This window comes from Passer domesticus, chromosome 3, assembly GCF_036417665.1.
Source record: "Passer domesticus isolate bPasDom1 chromosome 3, bPasDom1.hap1, whole genome shotgun sequence".
In the NCBI taxonomy this organism is placed as follows: domain Eukaryota; kingdom Metazoa; phylum Chordata; class Aves; order Passeriformes; family Passeridae; genus Passer; species Passer domesticus.
In genome coordinates this window covers 7,901,906-7,921,243 of record NC_087476.1, presented here as the reverse complement: position 1 = coordinate 7,921,243, position 19,338 = coordinate 7,901,906, and the positions used below count along the sequence as shown (strand labels likewise).

Sequence of the window (19,338 nt, the reverse complement as noted above, 5' to 3'; positions counted from 1 at the left end):
TGGCTTGAAGCCAGCTCACATTATGTCTCCATCTACAGCTTCAAACAGGAGACTCAAATGCAAAGCTTGACTAATGGAAAGAGATCAAAGTGATTATTCTTTAAATCAGTTTCCTCCCTGCTGGCCCTTGAGCAGGGCTGGTGTGACAGGCAGCCAGCAGCCCCAGGAGCACCAGTGGCCGTGGTGTGATGGCAGTGCCAGAGATGACACAACAGATGGAAAAGCCCTAGGGCAGGGAGCTAAAGCAGGTGTCAGTATTTTCTGTCCTGGGAGGTTACAAAGGTTCACCTTCATTCATTTTTAAACCAATTTAGTTAATCTGGTGCAAATCCTTGTGTGAACACATTAAGAGCTGACTTGAGATAGACCAAAATGATGGAAACCTGCCTTGCAGAGACTTAAGGAGCTTAGACTACTTAGTTTATCCCATAGAAGGTAAAGAGTTGACTTTATTATTTTCAGCACGTCCATATGTGAAAGAGAGAGATTTGATAAGCAGACAGCTTTATAATCCAACAGGGAAAAAGAAACAAACTTTCTGGTGGGTGGAAACTGAAGCAAAACAGACTAGAAATCAAGTCTATGCATTTTGCAATGAGGGAGTGAACCGGAGGAATAAATTCCCAGGGGATGGAGGGACTTGGTGGACAGCTGTTACGAAATCTTGAAGGCATCAATTTCTCCTCTTCAACCTCAGGACTAGAGTAGACACTACTGAAGAGAGCAGCCCATGTAAAAACCACGTTAGATGCCCATGTTAGGTGGACAAGAATTTGCTTCCACCTGCTTTATGGTTCACTGATTTTTAAACCAAATGACCTTCAAGAAAAGAGTAGGGCTTTAAGCTTCACCAGATGCACCTGTATCCAGTAGATTCTCAGCCTTTGGCTTGCAGCAGATGAAGTGGGACTCATCATTTTTGGTTTCTCATTGGCAGATGAAGGGCAGTAGGAAAAAGAAAGATCAGTTCTGCCATCACAGAGCATAAACAGAGAGCAGTGGAAGTGGGTTAAAAATGGGGTCTGTGGGACCTGAGGCCTCAGTAAGGAAATTCATCCAGAAAAAGGATGATTGTTTTTGTAATTTGAACCTTTCCCCAGTATTCCTACGGATGCAGGCCTCAGCCACACCCAGCCCCCAGCATACATGAAGGATATAACCCCTTCTTCCCAAAAATATATTGGGACACCCAGAAAGTCATTGCCAAGAATCTCCTTGTCTTGGGAGCTGAAGTGTGCCAGGTACTTCTGCCAGCAACAGAGAAGGGACTTGGCTGCTCACCACCCCCATCTCAGACCACTTTGACTGCCCACAAATGTTCCTGGTGCTAAATCAGAGTAGATGGTGTGAGACAAAATGTATCAGTTGACAGGTGGAATGGACCTAAAGGAGGAACAAGAGAAAGAACACTAGGTCAGTTCTCAGCTCTGTTGTTTTTCCCATTCTCTACCCAATTATAGCCAATTTTTTTAACGAGACATCAAAAATTAAATTACCAATTACTGCAGTAGCTGAGTTAGCAAAGTATGTCCCAAAAGCAATGTGTGAAACTTTATATTATGTGAGATTCTTTTGCATATCTGCTCGGGTGGATGTGAGTGTTGCTCCCTCTGAGTGCTGAGAATGAATGCAGGAGATGCAGCATGTGGTGCTTACCTGGAGGAGCTGCTTGTGCAGTCAAAATGCATCTGCAGGCTCAGGTTTGGTACAAGAATCAGCCAGTAAAGGTGTGTCACTGTGAATGCTCCCAGCACCATGTTGTTTAATCTTGTTATATTTCTTCCCTTTGATCACTTGTTGTAGATGAATTTAATTTCTCTGTAACTAATTTAGAGCATCATACAAGGCAGTTCTCCATGCTCATTATAAGGGACTTTCCTAATTTTTTTTTTTTAGTTAAAGTTTGCCTCCCTCTTGCTTTTGCTTCAGTTTTATGAGTGGGTTAATTACTTTCAGTTATATTAATTGGAAACTCATTAGTGCATTTTTATTAAGCACATTATTTTCTGCTGTTTCTGCCATTTTTATCATTCCTTCCTCCCTTTTATTTTCCCTAAGTTTGAACAGTGAAAATTTGAGGGACATGTTACAGAGGGAGAATTCCCTTGTTTCCAAATCATATTTTGCAGATGGGTTCATGTTCATCTATTAATTTCATGTTTGCATATTGTATATCACTGCCTTTAAGAGCAAAAGTCCTGAATGGGTGGTGAGAGCTTCTGTTCTGGCAGTCAACAACTCTGAAAAATCACTATGCAGGAAACTCCTGTTTGACTGCATCTGTCATTACATGGAAATACAGAAACCTAAAAATCACATTATTCTCCACTGTCTCCAAGACTCGTTTTAGAGCAGCTATTTGGATCCCTGCCATATTATCTTCAAAAAAAAAGGATGCCTGTACTTGTGATGTTGTCTAAAATGAATCTTCATCCATGGATTGTTAACTGTACATCCCTTATGGTCAATGACTTAATTAAATCAGATACTGATGACCTTAAAACTAATTTAGCACTTTCATGCATACTCTTTTCTGTTTGATTCATGTCAAATACAAATGCAATGGTGAAATCTTACTCCAGCATTAACAGCTGCAACATCCTGAAATGAAGCAATGTAGCTTGGTTTGCACAATGAAAATTAAATGGAAGCAACTTATTCTGGCACAAAATGAGAGTTGCTGGTCAGTTAACTGGAGTAAAAGCAGCCATCATGTTGCATTATGTTGCAGGTGAGATGTGTTCCACAAGCTGAACAACTGAAGTATATTAACAGTTGCCTGCCCACAGTCACTATTGGATATCCCCGCACTGATTAGCAAGAATAATCTCATTGTATACTCATTAAAAGAAATTAATCAGTGGAAGACATCTCAACAAAGATGTCCCAAGTTTCTGCACCTTGGACTATAATGAGATTTGAGAGGCATATACAGCAAACAGAACCAGCTTTCTCTGGGCTCCTATCCATATTTTACAACCTTAGAGAAAAGCATTCATTACGCCGTTTACCAAGTGGCTGAATTTGCAAGACTTTAAAAAAAAAATACCTTTCCACCTCTGGTTTTCTGCTGCTTGCCTGCCTTTCTGTGCTGCCTGGTGCTGCTGAGCTCAGCTCACTGTGCCTGCTGTCCTCCCCAGGTACGACACCATCACCAACCAGTGGGAGACCATCGCGCCGCTGCCCAAGGCCGTGCACTCGGCCGCGGCCACCGTCTGCGGGGGCAAGGTCTACGTCTTCGGCGGGGTCAACGAGGCCGGCCGAGCCGCGGGCGTCTTGCAGTCCTACGTCCCTCAGACCAACTCGTGGAGTTTCATAGAGTCCCCCATGATTGGTAAGCCACGTGTGGTGTCGCAGGAGATCTCTGTGCTACGGGTGTCTGAATGCCTTTGCAGAAAGCAAGGGAGTTGCGGGGTGGGAGAGGGTATCCCTGTAACATATTGTACCAGAGAAGCAGTTACCTGGATTTTCACTGAAGGCACTTGTCACTCATTAATACACACTAGTTACCAGCTGGAAGTGATGAGTTCAAAGCAGAGGAGAAAACAAATCAGTTAACTAGGTATGAACAATTAGCCATTTTAGGTTCTAAAAATCTCCAAGCACAGTGAAACTTCATGCTGGCATCCTGTGTTGTCCCATGTGGGCTCACAGGACTGCTCAAGTAGTGGATTATCACTCATGGGTTTGGTAAAAGGCTGCCTGTCCTGTGGGAAGTGACAGTCATTCTGAACTGGGATTTATCAGTGGTGTCCACAGGCATATGTGCTTCAGAGGCTGACAGCTTCAAGATGTAGTTTATTAAAACTGTGTTTATTAGTTCATGAAGCTCTTGAGCTCACCAAACATAAAGAGTAAGACAAGAAACCAGGTTTTCCAGCATACCAGCCAATGTCAGAGTGGTGACTTCCTTCCAAAATTAGCACAGCACTCAGAAGTTTGCAAGTTACTTGCTTTCTGTGGCGATTTGCACCCTGAGTGTTTAGGCTGCTTTTGGCAATGAGGTTTAGCACTCAGCCAGGTGAGGATGCTCCTGCAGGCGACAGCTGACCTGGGTCATCTGCTCTGCACTGGGCTCTGCCAGCCTTCAGTCTGGCAGCACCCAAGTGGCAAAGAAACAACTCACACACAGTTACTGCAGAGAAGCAGCTTTCAGAGTGGTTTGCCCTCACCTCCTAGTTCAGAGAGTCACACGGTGGTTTGGGACCTTTAAAAGCCATGTAACCCAAGCAGTAACCAAGGACATCTTTCACTAATTCAGTTTGCTCAGAGACCTGTCCAGCTTGACCTTGGAAGTTTCCAGGGATGGGCCATATACTGCCTGTCTGGGCAACCTGTTCCAGTGTTTCACCATTTGTGTTGAAAATATGACTTCATTATTTAAAAAAATCATGTTTTCATTACTGAGCCTTAGAAGGATAGAAGTAACAAGTAATCACAGAAGAACAGCTGTAAGGTATTCAGGTAAGTCCTGGCTACAGCTAGGAACTTACCTTGCTGCTCCTTTAATCCACCGACTGAGAGTGTGAGGTTTTCCTGGATTCACAGAACCCTGCAAAAATGAGTGCATTAGGCACTCATTGTGTTCCTCTTCCTTACCATAATAGTGCAAGTGCCACAGGAGCTAAAGAATCATCCCCTGGGCTTGTTAGAGTCTAGCAAGTGTCAACACCAATGTGTGCTTAAAAAAATAATCTTAACCATCCAGAGTTGGGTTCATCACCCATTGTTCTAATAGAGTTGTACTATTATATCTTAATAGTACAAAAATACATTAAAGATTCTCATGAAGTTAGAAGATGGTATTTATGTTTCTTGGTGTAAGCAAAGTTCATTAGTTAAGCTGAAGGCATAAAATAAATGATAAAACAAGGAGTTCTTTGTTGGGTAATGTATAATGTCAGTTTACTTGCAAATAACTTAAAATAACACAAAGTCTGAAAAATGGCACCACCATGGAGGATGTCTGGGAATGTGAAGTGCTGCAATGCCTGATCTTCACTACAAGGAAGTGGGAATTTTGGAAATACATTTTCATTTCCCCAGCTCTGCAGAAACCATAGTGCCATCAGTATTTTTAAAGTATCCCCCCAAGAACAAGATGGAGTGCCAGGTACAGTACAGACTAAAGGAAAGAGGAAGCAGAAGGAGCCTTTTGCAAAATGGAGCTGGGATCAATCCTGACATGATCATTGCCAGGGTGCTTCTGATAGTCTCAGAGCCTTTTTGTGTTGATTTGTGAGTTTCTAAGGTGTACCTCTGAGCTAAGGAAACTGAGATGCCTGATGGAGAGTTGTTACAAAGTCACCCCAAAGATCAGTGAAACCTGTTTCACCTCAAATAAGACAGCAGTTTATTTAAAAATGCCTCAAGCATGCTCAGATATGCAACACTAGCTGCAGGTATTGAAAGCAGCCAAGGTCTGTGGAGATTTTCAGACCACTAGCACGTGTCTCAGTTCACTGTGGTATTTTATGATAGTGAGTTGAATGCAGCGTGGCACATGTTTGAACCCAAAAGGTCCATCTCTGTCAAAGCATCCCATGCCAGCCTAACCCCAGGCAGCACTCCATCAACCATGGCTCATGTTTTGTCCAGTCTGAGTAGAGGGAAGCAGCTTTTGCTCTTCTGCCTGGAATTCTAGGAATATGCAGTGAATTCACTCCCAGTTCCCATTTTTTCCTTATGCTTTAGGTGTCAGGAGGTGCTGGGACATGGATGCCTGTGAGCAGTAGGTATGACACCAGGCTCACTGACACACTGCATGCAGATGCTGTGGAAGCCTTTGGGCATGTGTTGGTCACACACATCCACATTTGGGGAGGAGAAAGCCTTCCTCAATGCCCTATCCTCTGCCCTGTCAGTCCTTCCCACTTTGGAGTGGGCAGATGTTCCTGCAGCAGTGCAGCCCACAGCTGGATGTCACTGGGAGCCTTACAGGGCTTCCACACTGCATGTTTGTAGTAAACCATGTTGCACATCCTCCTCTCACAGTTTTAGATGTGAAAACAAAAGTCCTACATGAGTAAATGAACCAGGGCTATGTACTTGCAGCATCTGCCTTTCCATTTCTGGACAAGATGTCCTATATAACTGTGCTAAAAATGTATTCCAGGCCCAGCTTCCTGAGCTTTGAATTATTTAACAAGATGGCCATAGACATGCTGAAGTCAGGGATTCTAAGTAAGCCTAATTACTTGGTCACTGCCTTTTAGTTCCCATGCCTTCATGACAGGGCACTAAATTATACCTTTTTTTTGATACTCTGAACAGTCAGTGTGGAATTAAAAGTTTTTATTAACGTTTTTGGATTGTAAGAAAACCAGCATTTAATTACCATCACTATTAAATTTTTCAATCTGGTGAGAGCCAGATAACAGAGATCTAAGATCTGTGAATATTTCTGGTTTCTAATACAAGTATCTAGCTCCTCACCATACCATTTACTCCTGCAGTGATATATCAGATGTCCCACCAAAGTGGGATAATCACAGACCTCAGAATGTAAGACCTGTCTGGAAAACAGTGCTAGAAGCATCTGTGCATTTTTACTGCACTGTCCCATGGCTTATTTTGGCTAAAATGAATAATAATAATAATTTATTTTTTTTTACTTTACAAGAAAAATCAAATACATATCTTGGCACTCTCCCAAGGCCAATAGTGTGGTATTTATAGGGAAATATAGCTGGCTTTCACCTGAAAGTCCCACAGCAATGAGTGTTTCATCTCATTCTTCAGTGTATTTTTCTTCCCACGGACAGTTCTTAGTGTTTTTCAACCTACTAAGCTTGAATTTTTATTGAACCCATATCTCCTCTGTACATGCCATGTGCTCCCGTCAGAATGACTTTTTCCACTCCCCAGTGTTTCCCTACCTATTCTCTGCCTGCAAAAGATGTTTATTCAGTGTCCTCTTCACTCCTACCTCCCCTTCATCTCCATGGCTGTTCTTTTCCCAGCACTCTGAAACTGAAGCTCACCAACATGGTGCCCATAAATTTGGTGCTGAAGCTGCCCTGTGGTGGCAGGTGGAGCCTCCTGCTTTGGCATGGGCCATGCCCACCACACATACACAAAACATGGTGTTGGCAGGTGAGGACACTGGACTGTGGGGTCTCCAAGGAGGGTTTGCTCAAGGGTCGGTGGGGAAGGCAATTTGTATCTGGAAGAGATCAGCTCCCAGGAGAGTTCTGAGCCTGCAGGGTGACATCCAAGCCCTCACTGATCATGCAGCAGCTTCACCTGGGCCTCACGAGCTGTGTTCAGGATCAGATCACAGTCTCCTGGTCATCCTACAGCTGTGCCATTCTTGAGTTGGTCTGCAGGGTGTTCAAGGAGGGGAAGATGCACTTACTATTAAAAGCAGCCTTAGTTTGTATTAACCAGATTCCTTTCTCTAATCTGCTTTATCAAGTGCATCTACCTCCCTACCAGGCACGCCTGCCAGGAGACAATTTGGTTGGAGTTCTGCCTGGACTGATGGCCCTCCTGCATTTCCTCCTCCCAATAAAAATGTTTAACAAGCTTGGTTAGAATAACCTTTTTCTGTATGAAGTGCTGCTGCCATTCATTGTAGTGCCCCTTCAGTCTCTGACCAAGTCCATTACTGGAAGGCAGTGTAAGATCTTTGAGCAATCACAGAAGGGAAAACAGGACTGTGCTGCTTGGCCATGTAATGTAGGGAGAGATGTGAGAGCCATAGACACATCCCAAGAGCAGCCTGTCCTCCCTAAGCAAGGAGCACAGCAGGTTAAATCATCAGCCCCACGTGAAGGACACCTCTGGCTCAAGGATTGTCATGGAGTGCACACTCCTTCCTCCAGTGGCCTGTCACAGAATAGAACTACTGGCTTATCTTCCTCTAGCAACAGAAAAGGAGAAAGATGTTACCATGTTATCCACTTGGAGAGAAGATTACCTTTTACCTATTATTTCATTTACATTTATTCTGCCTTCTAATCTCAAGTGTGTTTGCTGACCTGGACAAATCCCATTTAAGATTTTCCAGCCGGAAATGGATTACTATATCCAACAGCCTCAACATTTAGACTTTGGAGAGGAAAGGAGGCTGCTTCTCTGTTTCCGTGCTTCCTCTCCCCTTGTTCCTTTTCTCCAGCAGCCTTTTGAAATACCCAGTGTCCCCACTGTATCCCACAGAAGCCTTGGACACACAGAAGCTCATGTTCACCCCCAGTAGCTTTGTCTACCTCCTCTCCAGCTTGCTGCACATTGACCAAAAAGCCCAGCCAGAACATGCTTTCGCAAAACTGGGCTCCCCCACCAGCTGCCTTGCACTGGGACTATGTAAGGACTTCAAACAGAGACAGAAATTGGAGTCTCCTGAGAGTTTGCATGAGCGTACCAAGCCCTGAAAAAGGCACCACCACAGGAAGAGTGTGGGTTGCACGTGGGATGAAGTAAGGCTAAAGATTGAAGGTGGTCATCCACACTGAAGTATCAGGAATGATGACCTGAGGTTTCCAAAATCCGGTATCCATTAACAATGCCTGTCTCCAGGGTAACAAAACAAAACAAAAAAACAAAAAACAAAAAACAAAAACAAAAACAAAAACAAAAAAAAAGAAACCACCCTGCTTCATCAGTACCTGTTTCTGGAGGGGTGTCCCTCATGTCTTTTTGCTTTATCTTCATCGGTAACAAGAGACTTTTCTGTGAACAGTTCCCTTCCTGAAAGAAACAGCAAAGGTTTTTCTGTTTCTCTCTCTCAGACTTACTTGATAACCCATTTATGAAATTAGAGCAAAAGACAAAAGCAGTAAAAAGACAAGAGATAGGAGATGTATTGAAAAATTGATGAGAATCAAACACGATTGCCTCTTAAGAAAGGAAGAAAAAGAATATCAGACTGTCTGCCTATTCAAAAAGGAAAAAAAAATCACTATAAAAATACCCAAGAGGTTTCCCTCTCATTCTTTAACAAAAAGAAATGTGAAGTCAGTGATTCAGTCCCCTGAGAAGTCACTGTTTCTGCCATGAGGGAGCCCCAAATAATTTCCCTGTGAGATTTGGGAGCTTAGGGGGTTTTTTTTAATGCCAGAGTTTCATTCTCCTTCAAAACAGTGCTAGTCAGAGAGAAAAAAAAAAAAAAAACACCCAGGAAGATGTGATAATTAAATATGGAAAATTTCTGGTGAGTGTCTTAAGTGGAAAAAATGTCACATATGCAAGTCTGATTTGGAAAGGGATGCGAGCCGGGTTGTTGGGATTGATAAGCCTTTCTGATGAATTACAGTGGCTTAGTGGCACTGCGAAGAAACTGAATACTCCTTGTTCTATTTTCTGGATGAATTAGTTTCTTGCCATCTGTTCCCAAGGATCAGTGACATTTTCCTAATACAGCCGTGGTTTTTTGACATATGCCTGTAGATACTCAGCGTAGCAGGAGCTCAACTTTAACCCATCACATGGGTTCTGTCTGTTTCCCTGCTGGGTGCTTCACCCCTGTAGGTCCCCCTGGGCACCTCCCAGCACGGGGTGGGATGAACTGAGCCAGACCACCCCATGGCCATGCTGGGACAGAAGCAGACAACACAAAACCACTCTTTTCATGCAAGTTTTACCAGCTGAAACTGCAATTAAGGAGATACCTCTCTTCTGGAGGTGTTCATCAGCTTTTGCTTAACTCCTGTCAAATTAAATCTCTGTTAAATATTTAATGGTATAAGGTAGTTTTACAGGAACCTCAGGGTTACAACACACCATGCAAGAGGTAAGCAAATCCCAAAATAAAGCTGCCAGATCTGGTTTAAGCCCATCCTTTTCTATGTTCCTAAAAGGACAGAGTCATAATGCTGTAGGTTTGGGAAGAACATAGAAACCCCTTCGGTGTTAGGTAGAGGCTGGTATCAGAGATGTAAGAGCACAGTAAAGGTTGTATCTCACTCCTCTCCAGCTTCTGCCTGCACGTCCCCTTGGGAGGAGGTTGCAGGGGCTGAAACCAGCAGGACTGTGTCCAGTCTGATTCCTTGTTGGAGTTGTGGGGGAATCAACCTTCCCTGAGCACATGAAAATGCAGATTTTGGAAAGGCTTTAACTTATATATTACTACAAATGGAGAATTGTTATGTGTCCCCTGACCCCAGGATGGCCTCCCAGGAAACATGTCCTTCACACCCCGAAGGGCTAAGCCACCTGCCTCTTAGAGAACTGGTTGTGAGGCTTATTTTAACTCAAATAATGTATTTTCCCATCTTTTGTTCCCAAGCACTACTGACTGGTTCCACAGAAACGTTGATTAAAAAACTGTATCTCATCAAGACAGACATCATCATGAGAAATTTCAGCCCAACTGGCTCATATTTAATAATGTGCATATGGCGTGCTAGCAGCATAAGGGACAAGCCAACTAATTAGATTCGAATTATTTTATTCAATAATTTATGATTAGTTTTACTAATATTTCTAATAATGCCACAGCTAACAAGAATTTTTAAGTGTCCTCAGAAAATCTGATTGAACTTGACACAGGATGAGAGATTTGCTTAATTTCAAACTCCCAACCTCACACAGTTTGTTGCTAAATTACAGGACTTGGAGATACACACACATCTGAAAATAAAAATGCAGGTGAATTTATGAGACAGATATGGGTGACAAAGAAATCAGGTCTCAGAAAATCTTCTGGAAATGCATGGGTGACATTCCCACAAGCAAAAGCACAATATAAAAGAGAATCAACTATTGGATGTTATTAAGGAGGTCTCTGTTGTGGGTTTCTGCTGTACTTAGCTGCTGCACAGGCATGGGAAGCACCTCAGCTAAAATTTGCAGCAATTCAAAATTCTGAAATAATCTGACCTCTTAATTTCATATGTAACTGTGGAACTTGCTTGGTGACTCCATTAGGCTTCAGGAGAATATAATTGTTCTTTACTAGTTTAGAGGGAGGCACATACTGGGGGATGAAGAAGTGATGAACTTTAAAAGTGCCTTTGAGAACTTGGAGAGAGGAGAACAAAACCAGGAAAGGTTTCCTCATTTTTCTTTCCCTAGCCTTGGAGGTTTAGAGAAACGTGACTTATTTATAAATAAGGGGAATGTATAAATAAAAAAAGAGTCTCCAAACCTGAGCCTAAAACTGATCTCAGTGTTGCTTTCCATTGACAGATAACAAATATGCTCCTGCAGTCACTCTCAATGGGTTCATCTTTATTCTTGGAGGAGCTTATGCACGAGCAACCACCATCTATGACCCAGAGAAAGGCAATATTAAAGCAGGTCCCAACATGAACCACTCCAGGCAGTTCTGCAGGTGAGAAAAAAACATTAAAATGGAATTACCGGTGCCTTAACATTTTCTGTTGATAAATAAGCTACTACAAGTAAAGGGGAGAGGGGAAGGGAGGTGTGAACCATTTGGGGTTTTTCCTCATCTCTTTTCTGTATGTGCTCAGGCACACAGCATTTCCCAAAGTGTACATTCAGCACTCTGTTATGGTTCACGTGTCTCCTCACATTCAGGCACGATGGATCATGGGGTGGGATGTGAGTTGGGCTCCTCCAGTGATTACAGGAATGCTGTTCTCAGTTTGCCATGTGCAACTAGAGGATGATAAATACCCTCTGTAGGAGAAACCACCATTATGTGGAATGTTTTTGCTAACCAGCTAAAAGATCCTTGAAAGAAAAAGAATTCTGAGTAAGCACTACACACGGGTATTAATTACTGTTATTTATTAGGTGCTTGTGATTGCTTTTCGGGCTCCCTTCCCTGATCGTGGTCACAAGTTGAACCAATTTCACCAATTGTGTGACAAAAATAAAACTTGGCAGCCATTGCAGGTACTGGCAGCACTTAAAGGCCTTTTAAATAGTTTTACATGGCTGCTACTGAAAGACAGGCTTGTTTTGCACAGCCAGCCCTTCACAGAGCAGATTCCCAGGCTGGGGAAGGGCTGGCTGCTGGTTTCCCTGGAAAAGCCACAGCTGGTCTCTAGACACTGCCACAGGCATCAGGTGAGGGTTTGTCACCCACATCTGGTGCAGCAGCACCCTGAGGCACTGAGCCAAGGCAGGGTGGAGGGGATGTGCCAGGCACTGTCCTGACAAAACACTGGCTGGGGTGGGAGGAAGAGCACCAACTTCTTCCAAATATTCAGCCAACTGCACCTTGCTCCAGGGGTGTTCCTGGCCCCCATCCTACTGCTGGAAATCACCTCCATGTTTTAACTTGGATTTAGCCTTTCACTTCAATGCACATGAGAAAATGCCTTTTAAGAAATCATGCTCAGCTTCTCTCTTTTTGCTGTTTTTTTTTCTCATTTTCACCTTTCTCTCTTCCTTTTATTAATTTAAGAGGCACCCTCTCTTGGCTGCTGGAGCAGATATTGCAGTAAGCAGAGGGGTCAGAGCACCAGCTCTGTCCCCAGCCAGCTCCATCCCAGTGGCTGCTGCCCTGTTCCCCTGCTCTAAGGAAACATCCTCCCAGTCCCTCCACTCTAGCAGGAGGCAAAGCAGGATGAGGAGTGCAGTGCTCAGGCAGCACATAATGGTATTTTTCTCCTGAAAACCAGAAATAACAGGCACAATACCACTCAGTATTAGAGCCCTAAGCTGTAAAATGAACCATGAGAGACTTGGACATTTGATACATTCCTGCATCTTCCCATCCATCATAGAGAGGGATGAGCTGCTCTTTGAACATCTTGGGTTTGTAAAAAGTAACCAGAATCTGTTAAATATACAAGAGAAATTGCATGGCTGATTTCAGCTGTTGGCTGAGCACCTCACCTGAAAACTTGCCAGGGTTTCTACCATGAAGGGAGGCTTTGCTCTGCACTGCGCAGAACAGAACAACCAAGGAAAGTGAACCAGTGACCTAAATATTCCCTAGTGCTTAGGCACCATAAAAATGGGCTTTGTTTAAGCAGAATTTGCCACCTGTACATAAAAAGTAACTTCAAACTTTTAAATGACATTTTTTTCTAATGCCTAAAGCAACAGTGGTCAGTAAACCTATGTTTATAGTGTAATGGTCACCAAAGAAATACATATAATTGGAAGCAAAAAAGGCACCATTTCAAAGATTCTTGAATGCACTGGGAAACAGTAAAGGAAAAATATTTCAGCCCAAAACCATGTAAAGCCTGTGACAAAACCTAAATAAATCAGTGTGTGTGGAAATAGGGAAGATAGGTGGTCAGCAGTAACAAATAGGTTTAAAACCTGCTGCTGCTACAGGAGGCTGAGGGAACCAGTGCTGAGGGCTAATGGGAGTAAAAAGGAAGGCACTTAAAAACTTTGGAGACTAAATTTGTAATTTGAATCGGTTATAAAACCACTGCTGATGACATTGATGAGGTAGCAAAGTAAAATACAGACCAATTGGGTAGATGTTTCTCATCTGTATTTGAAAGGGAACAAGGAGGTTTGGTTCTGTGTTCTGTGAGGGACCAAAAGCAGTTACTGTTGGCAGCAAGGAAAGATGGGAACTCTGAAATTATATTCTCAGATCCAGCAATGCAGCTGTCTCAGACACAGGTGTCTTTAGAGACTTCATTGAGAAGCTGATTGAACCACTAATGTTGATTTTTAATAACTTTTCAAGTCAAGGATGGATCAGGGCACTGCCAGAGTGTTTCTGTACTTTGAAAAGGTGAAAAGGAGAATTTCAGTGCAGCAATTAATTTTGCAAAGTACTAGCATCAAGGTAAGTGGTCTCACTTAGCCTCATGTTGGTCCTCTGCAAAATACCAGAGTGGTTAATTTGGGATTTCATCAACAAATAACTAGATGCTAATAAAATAATAAAGATCAATCAATGCACTTTTCTGGAAAATGAAGCTTGTTAAACCACCCTGTTGTTATAGACTCATTTAGGTTTGAAAAGACCTCTAAGGTCCTCGAATCCAGCCATAAACCTGACACTGCCAAGTCCACCAGAGGTGTTGGGAAGCCTGGTTCTTTGTTTTGGTTTGTAATACAACACGCCTGGCTGCTAAAGACAACTGTGATGCTGTAATATACTGCAATTTCTCCAAGGTATTTGGCCAGCATTGTATGGAATTAACAAGGCACATGGTAGAGAGATTAAATCTGCTTCACTGACCAATCTCAAAATGTAGTTGTTAATGAGAAGGTATCATTCAGCAAGGCCACTGGCAGCAAGCATTTCTTCTTCTCCAATGCTATTTAATACATCTATCAACAATCCAAGTAATAGAAAATCTCTCCTGATAAGGCTGCAGGGGGCTTAACACTTACTGGGTACAAAATATTACAGAAGGAGCTATTTTATCAGTTCCCTGAATATCTCAGTTGAACTGTCTGAAGCCAGCAGTGGTATTTTAAATACAAAGCGAGGCACGGAGCAAGCACACTCATAGCAGCCCTGCTCCCTTAGAAAGCCAGGCTCTCAGAGGAGGACATAAATGAGATCACTCAGAGCAACACAACATGAGCTCGCATCACAGTGCTCTGGATAAAAGGTCAGTGCAATATTGGGGATATAAAACATACCCCAACACCAAAATAAAAACAAGCTGAAGCTGGGTAGAGCGAGTGCTGCCGCATACGGTGCTGGGAGACGAGTGTGGGTCCTGGGTCCTGCATCAACACGTGGAAATATCAATAAAAGTTCAAAGGGAAGCTGCCAAAATGACCCCAGATTGCAAATCAAACCTTTGACATGAAACTCAAGGAGTTTATCAAAGAAAGGCTGAGAGGTGACTTGATCACTGGGAGCAAATGGAGAAGGTTTCAGTCTCGCAGACAAAGGCGTAGCAGGTTACAGGGGCTGGAAAGTCAAGTTACACATCTCGTAAGTGAAGCACTTTTCCAACAGCAAGGATAATTAAACAGAGAAGCAGCAAGGGAGGGGGTGAACTCACCAACACTCGCTGTTTTTAAGAGAAGATTAGATACGTTTCCAGGAGAGATGCTGCCTGGGGAAATGTCCATGGCCTGCGTATACACAAGCTCAGATTAACTAAGCACAGAGGTCCCTTCTGACCTTAGCCTGTGAATCTATAAATTCCTCATTCCGCTCATTAGCATGGATCACAAAAAGCATGGTTTAAAAGCAGCAACATAAACAACTTAAAAATTAACTGCATGCTATTGATCTCCTCTCACCAGGAATCACTCAATACTGAATTTGCTGGGAAAAATCTTGACCGCATCACTTTTATTTTTATCTGCTTTGTTTCTACATGTTAGTGATGAGGGAGCATGATAGCCTCGAGCAGAGGGAAAAGAAATGTGTGTGACATTCCCTGTCTGTGAAAAATTAAAGGTCCATTCAAATGGTTTTAATATCAAGTTAAATTACTTTTAATGAAAAATGAAAAATAAATGGTTTGGGTCTCCAGCTCACAATCAACAGAAGAGCAAATTGAGGATCATTTTCAGATTAAGCCCAGCCTGATGGAAGTCAATAAGAAATTCATGCTGATGTAGAATTAACCCTTTGAAAGATGGTGCTAAACAGGAAAAGAGCTATAATAGGCCTGAAGCATTTTAAAATTCACTGAGAGGTTGAACACCTTCCACACAACAGGTGAGGGAAATATTTGACATTTCCCAAACATCAGACAAAGTGTGAGCTTTTTGCCACACACCCTTTCTCAGTTTGGCAGCCCCTGTTTATTTGCAGGATCTTGAGAAGGTGGACAGCAGCCAACAGGAATGAAAAGCCAGGATGAGATGATGACACCTTGCTCTGCCTGACACCTCCTTCCAAAAACACTTGCAGATATCCCTCCCCTTCAGCATGGCAAGGCCTCCCTTTGCAGGTGGGAGTTCTCCCTTCCTGCAGTGCCCTTCAAGGGTTTATTTTTCCACAAGTGAAAAGAATACCAAATGCATTCCTGTGCATGATTAAAAATTCCATATTCTGCTTGCTTAGAATGCAGGCAGCGTGCAAACAGGCTTGTGTTACAGAGAGCCTCCACGGGGCAACAGCAGCAGCATGGTGGTGCCAGCAATAATTCCAGAGAAGCTAATTTAGTACCAGCAATTCCCAACAGACACCAGAAAAGCATTTTCTTCCTCCTCCTCTGACTGCTAACCAGTAAGATTTATTAGATGGTTCTGCTGAATGGAAATCTTTAATAAAACTTTGACTCAGGCTGAGCAGCACAAAACCAGGGTCAGTGTGGAAATTATTTTACACATACACATACCCCCCACCCCCACCTCTTCTTTTCAAGTCAGGCCTTGTTTTTGAACAGCAAAGCATGATGCTTCCTGTAATGACCTGCCAGGCACTGCTGAACTACAGCACCAGCTACAGCCTCCCCTTCTGCCTTGCAAAGCTCATGGTGACTCCAGGCACTGGAAGGGATTGGAGCACAGCTTGTTTGGATGGATGTTCCCAGGTGCAACTATTATGGAACAGGTTTCCTCAATGGCCATGGGCTTCCCAACCTACAGGCAGGAAGGTTGGTGTGTCCAGCCGGCAGCGTTTGCAGCTGGAGGTGTTTGTAGTCCAGAAGGGAAAATCAAAACCTTCCAGCCTGTCTGAAGGAGGCATAGGTGTGGGCCTCTGCTCCACAGAGAGCAGTGAGAGCTGCTGTACCAGACTAACTTACCAGCAGTAATTTCTGTAGGAGCTGATGACATGAAGGATTGTGGTGGGCATTAAAGCATAACTGATATAGACAGAACACTCAGGCCATTACTGCTGTGCTGTGGACTGTGGAGTAAAACACTGCTGGTTTTCAGCAACAAGTAGCCATGCCACGTGATGGTTTTGGATCATTAGCAAGGGAAAGTGCTTGTGGAGTAGGGGAGAATATAACTGGAGCTTGGCCAGAACACCCACACTAATAATCCTGCTCCAGGAAGGGGTATGATATCCTCCTAATTGACCATGACTAATCTGGACCCTCATTTATCCATCTCATTGTAAAGATGACACTTCTGGCAGCATGACACGGCCACCCGAGCTCCAGCCTTCTGCAGCACAACCTGGCTGCCAGCACTGGGGGCTGTCAGCACTGCCACCAAGCAGGGGACAGTGCCTTGGCTCCCTGACTGCTGCCACCCATGGACACGGGGCCAGCAATGCCCTTTGCTCCAGTGCTGTGCAGGTGTCCCAGAAAGGTCCCAGGTTTAACAGATTAAGGGGCACTTGCAGCTCTGCCTGGCACTGCCCAGAGCCACACGCCACAGGGGCTGGTACCCTGGAGGCTTCCTTGGTCCTAACACCAGCTCCATCCAGTTGGTGAGCATCCTAGAATTACAGAATGTCCTCAGTTGGAAGGGATGCACAAGGATCATCAAGTGAAGCTCCTGTCCCTGCACAAGACAACCCCAAAAATCCCATCAGCATCATGCAGTTCCACCTCCAGTAAAGCCCTCCTTATATCTTAGGTCAGGAAGGAAATTCATCCACTAATAAAGGCAGGGATCTTTTGGATCTTTTTTTTTTCCTTCTGTTAAGCAGATCCTTGTTGACCTAACTGCTAATACTCAATAATGTTCATGGAACTGCTTTGAATAAATGTGTGCTTCTGCATCCATAGCCAGAAATGAGGAGGGAGAAGAAGGTTGTTTGAGGCATCAGTAGATACTAAGCTTCAGGCAGTCAAAACAATACACTAATTCAGCCATTTCAAATCTTTTGCAACCCTGAGAGTTCAAACACTGAATTTTTAACAATTATGTGTTAACATTTCCTGATGAGGCTGATGTGATATTTAGGACTGAGCAGGAAATTTTAAAGCAGTAATAAAACTAACATTTCTTGTAGTCCCACTGCTTGATGATATGTCCAGCATGTCATTGGGAGAGAAAAGTGCTGGAGCAAGAGCACCCAGGCATTCACCTCTCAAACATACAGAAAAAAAGACACTGGCATCCTCCACTTCCAAATCTTACTGCTCATCAGGAGACTTTAGTTTTCCTGCTGTACTCAGCTCTTGTCCGGCAGCACTTTTGGTTCCCACAGCTAAAAAAAAAAAAAATAGAGAGGAGGGTTGTGAAGATGTTCAAAGGGCTAGAGAGCCTGCCTGATGAGGGAAGACTGAAATTATTTTCTCCCTGGAAAGAGAGGGCTCAGAGGATCCTCACAGAGTATTCCAGCACTAAAAGAGCAGCCACAAGGAGGATGGAAGCTCTCCATTGACAGGGAGCCATGGGGAGAAGACAATGGGGCAAGAGGTAAAAGCAGCACAAAGAGATGATACAATAATTGTGATGCAAGAATTTCTTATAGTGAGATCAGTCATTCACTGAAACCCACCAACCCTGGGATGTGGTGGAGTCCCCATCAGCAAAGGTTTTCAGGATGTGATTGGACAGGATGCAAGATAATATCATCTGGTGCCCCTTTCCCACAATGGCTGGAGCAGATGATCTTTCAAGGTCCCTTCCTGCCTGGGCTGTTCTTGGATTTTTTGGTTCAGTGATTCAGTTTGTCCATGAAGTCCTTTTACAGGCAGCTGTCAGAGAGGGACTTTCTCTGCCATTTGATCAGCCTGGGCAAGGACTGAAAGGTGGATAGGCAGGGAAGAGATGTAAAGGGTGTTTAGATCACACAAGCACACCAGTCAGGTCCCCACCAGCCCTTGGCACACCTCAGCCTCATTGGGGTTTTCCTGGGAGTGTGATCCAGACCTCCATGGAGGTCAGCAGATGGATCAGCTGACCCATGGCAGTGTCAGGGGACAGTCACAGCATGATCCTCTGACACTGAGCATTGCTTGGGAAATGAAGGATGCCCAGGCACCTCAGGAGAATCAGTCACAGGGCAGGAGAAGCCTCTCTAGGGAACAGCAGTAATTACCTGCAGAGTAGAAAGCTGGGTCATTCATTAGTCTGCACAGTAATAATTTGCTGAATAATTTTTTTGAAGGAGTGGCTGAAGTGATCTGGATTTGGATGCCCATTACCTTCTCCTCAGGCATTCTGCTGGAGAGGTGGAGGTCTGGCTGCTCCACAGCCAGGGAAGTCACTGCCCCAAAGCCATCAGGGTTTGTGTCCCTGCAGCAAGGCTCTCTGGCACAGAGCTTCCTTCCTTCCTTCCCAGGCTCTGACAGCCTGTAATCATTTTATCTCTCTGGATTAATGGCACCAAGCAATAAACTCGCATCCTAATTATTGTAATTATTTCTTTCTTTGTATGTCAGCCTTGGTAACGATGTTTTTACAGCTGATGGGATGGAGGGGAGGGGAGAAACGAAATATTGTCACAGTAAAGAAGAAAGAGCAATGAGCATACTCCTTTCCACTCACTTTTCTTAAGGTTTTAGAACCCACTTGAGTTTTCTGTTCTCTCAGGTCCCAGAAATTAGCAGTGATTGTCCTAATACTACAAAGTAGCAGGAATTTAGGATAAAATTCCTAATTATCTTAAGCACCTATCTACCACTT

The 19,338-nt window shown here is 43.7% G+C and overlaps 1 protein-coding gene and 1 long non-coding RNA gene across 6 annotated transcripts in view; both read left to right on the top strand.

Annotated features, from left to right (window-relative positions):
- The window catches only part of KLHL29 (kelch like family member 29), a 387,198-nt gene that overhangs the window by 361,827 nt on the left and 6,033 nt on the right, over window positions 1-19,338 (top strand). For 4 of the 5 annotated variants that reach the window (XM_064411794.1, XM_064411793.1, XM_064411796.1 and 1 more), the window contains 2 exons: window positions 3,141-3,334; window positions 11,131-11,275. In XM_064411794.1, coding sequence (XP_064267864.1) covers window positions 3,141-3,334; window positions 11,131-11,275 — 339 coding nt within the window. The remainder of the gene's footprint in view (window positions 1-3,140; window positions 3,335-11,130; window positions 11,276-19,338) is intronic. The other variant, XM_064411797.1, reaches the window with a different exon arrangement.
- LOC135295932 (uncharacterized) lies at window positions 11,452-19,071 on the top strand. Its single transcript, XR_010357967.1, has 2 exons — window positions 11,452-18,461; window positions 18,821-19,071. It is a non-coding gene; the product is annotated as an uncharacterized LOC135295932 (long non-coding RNA).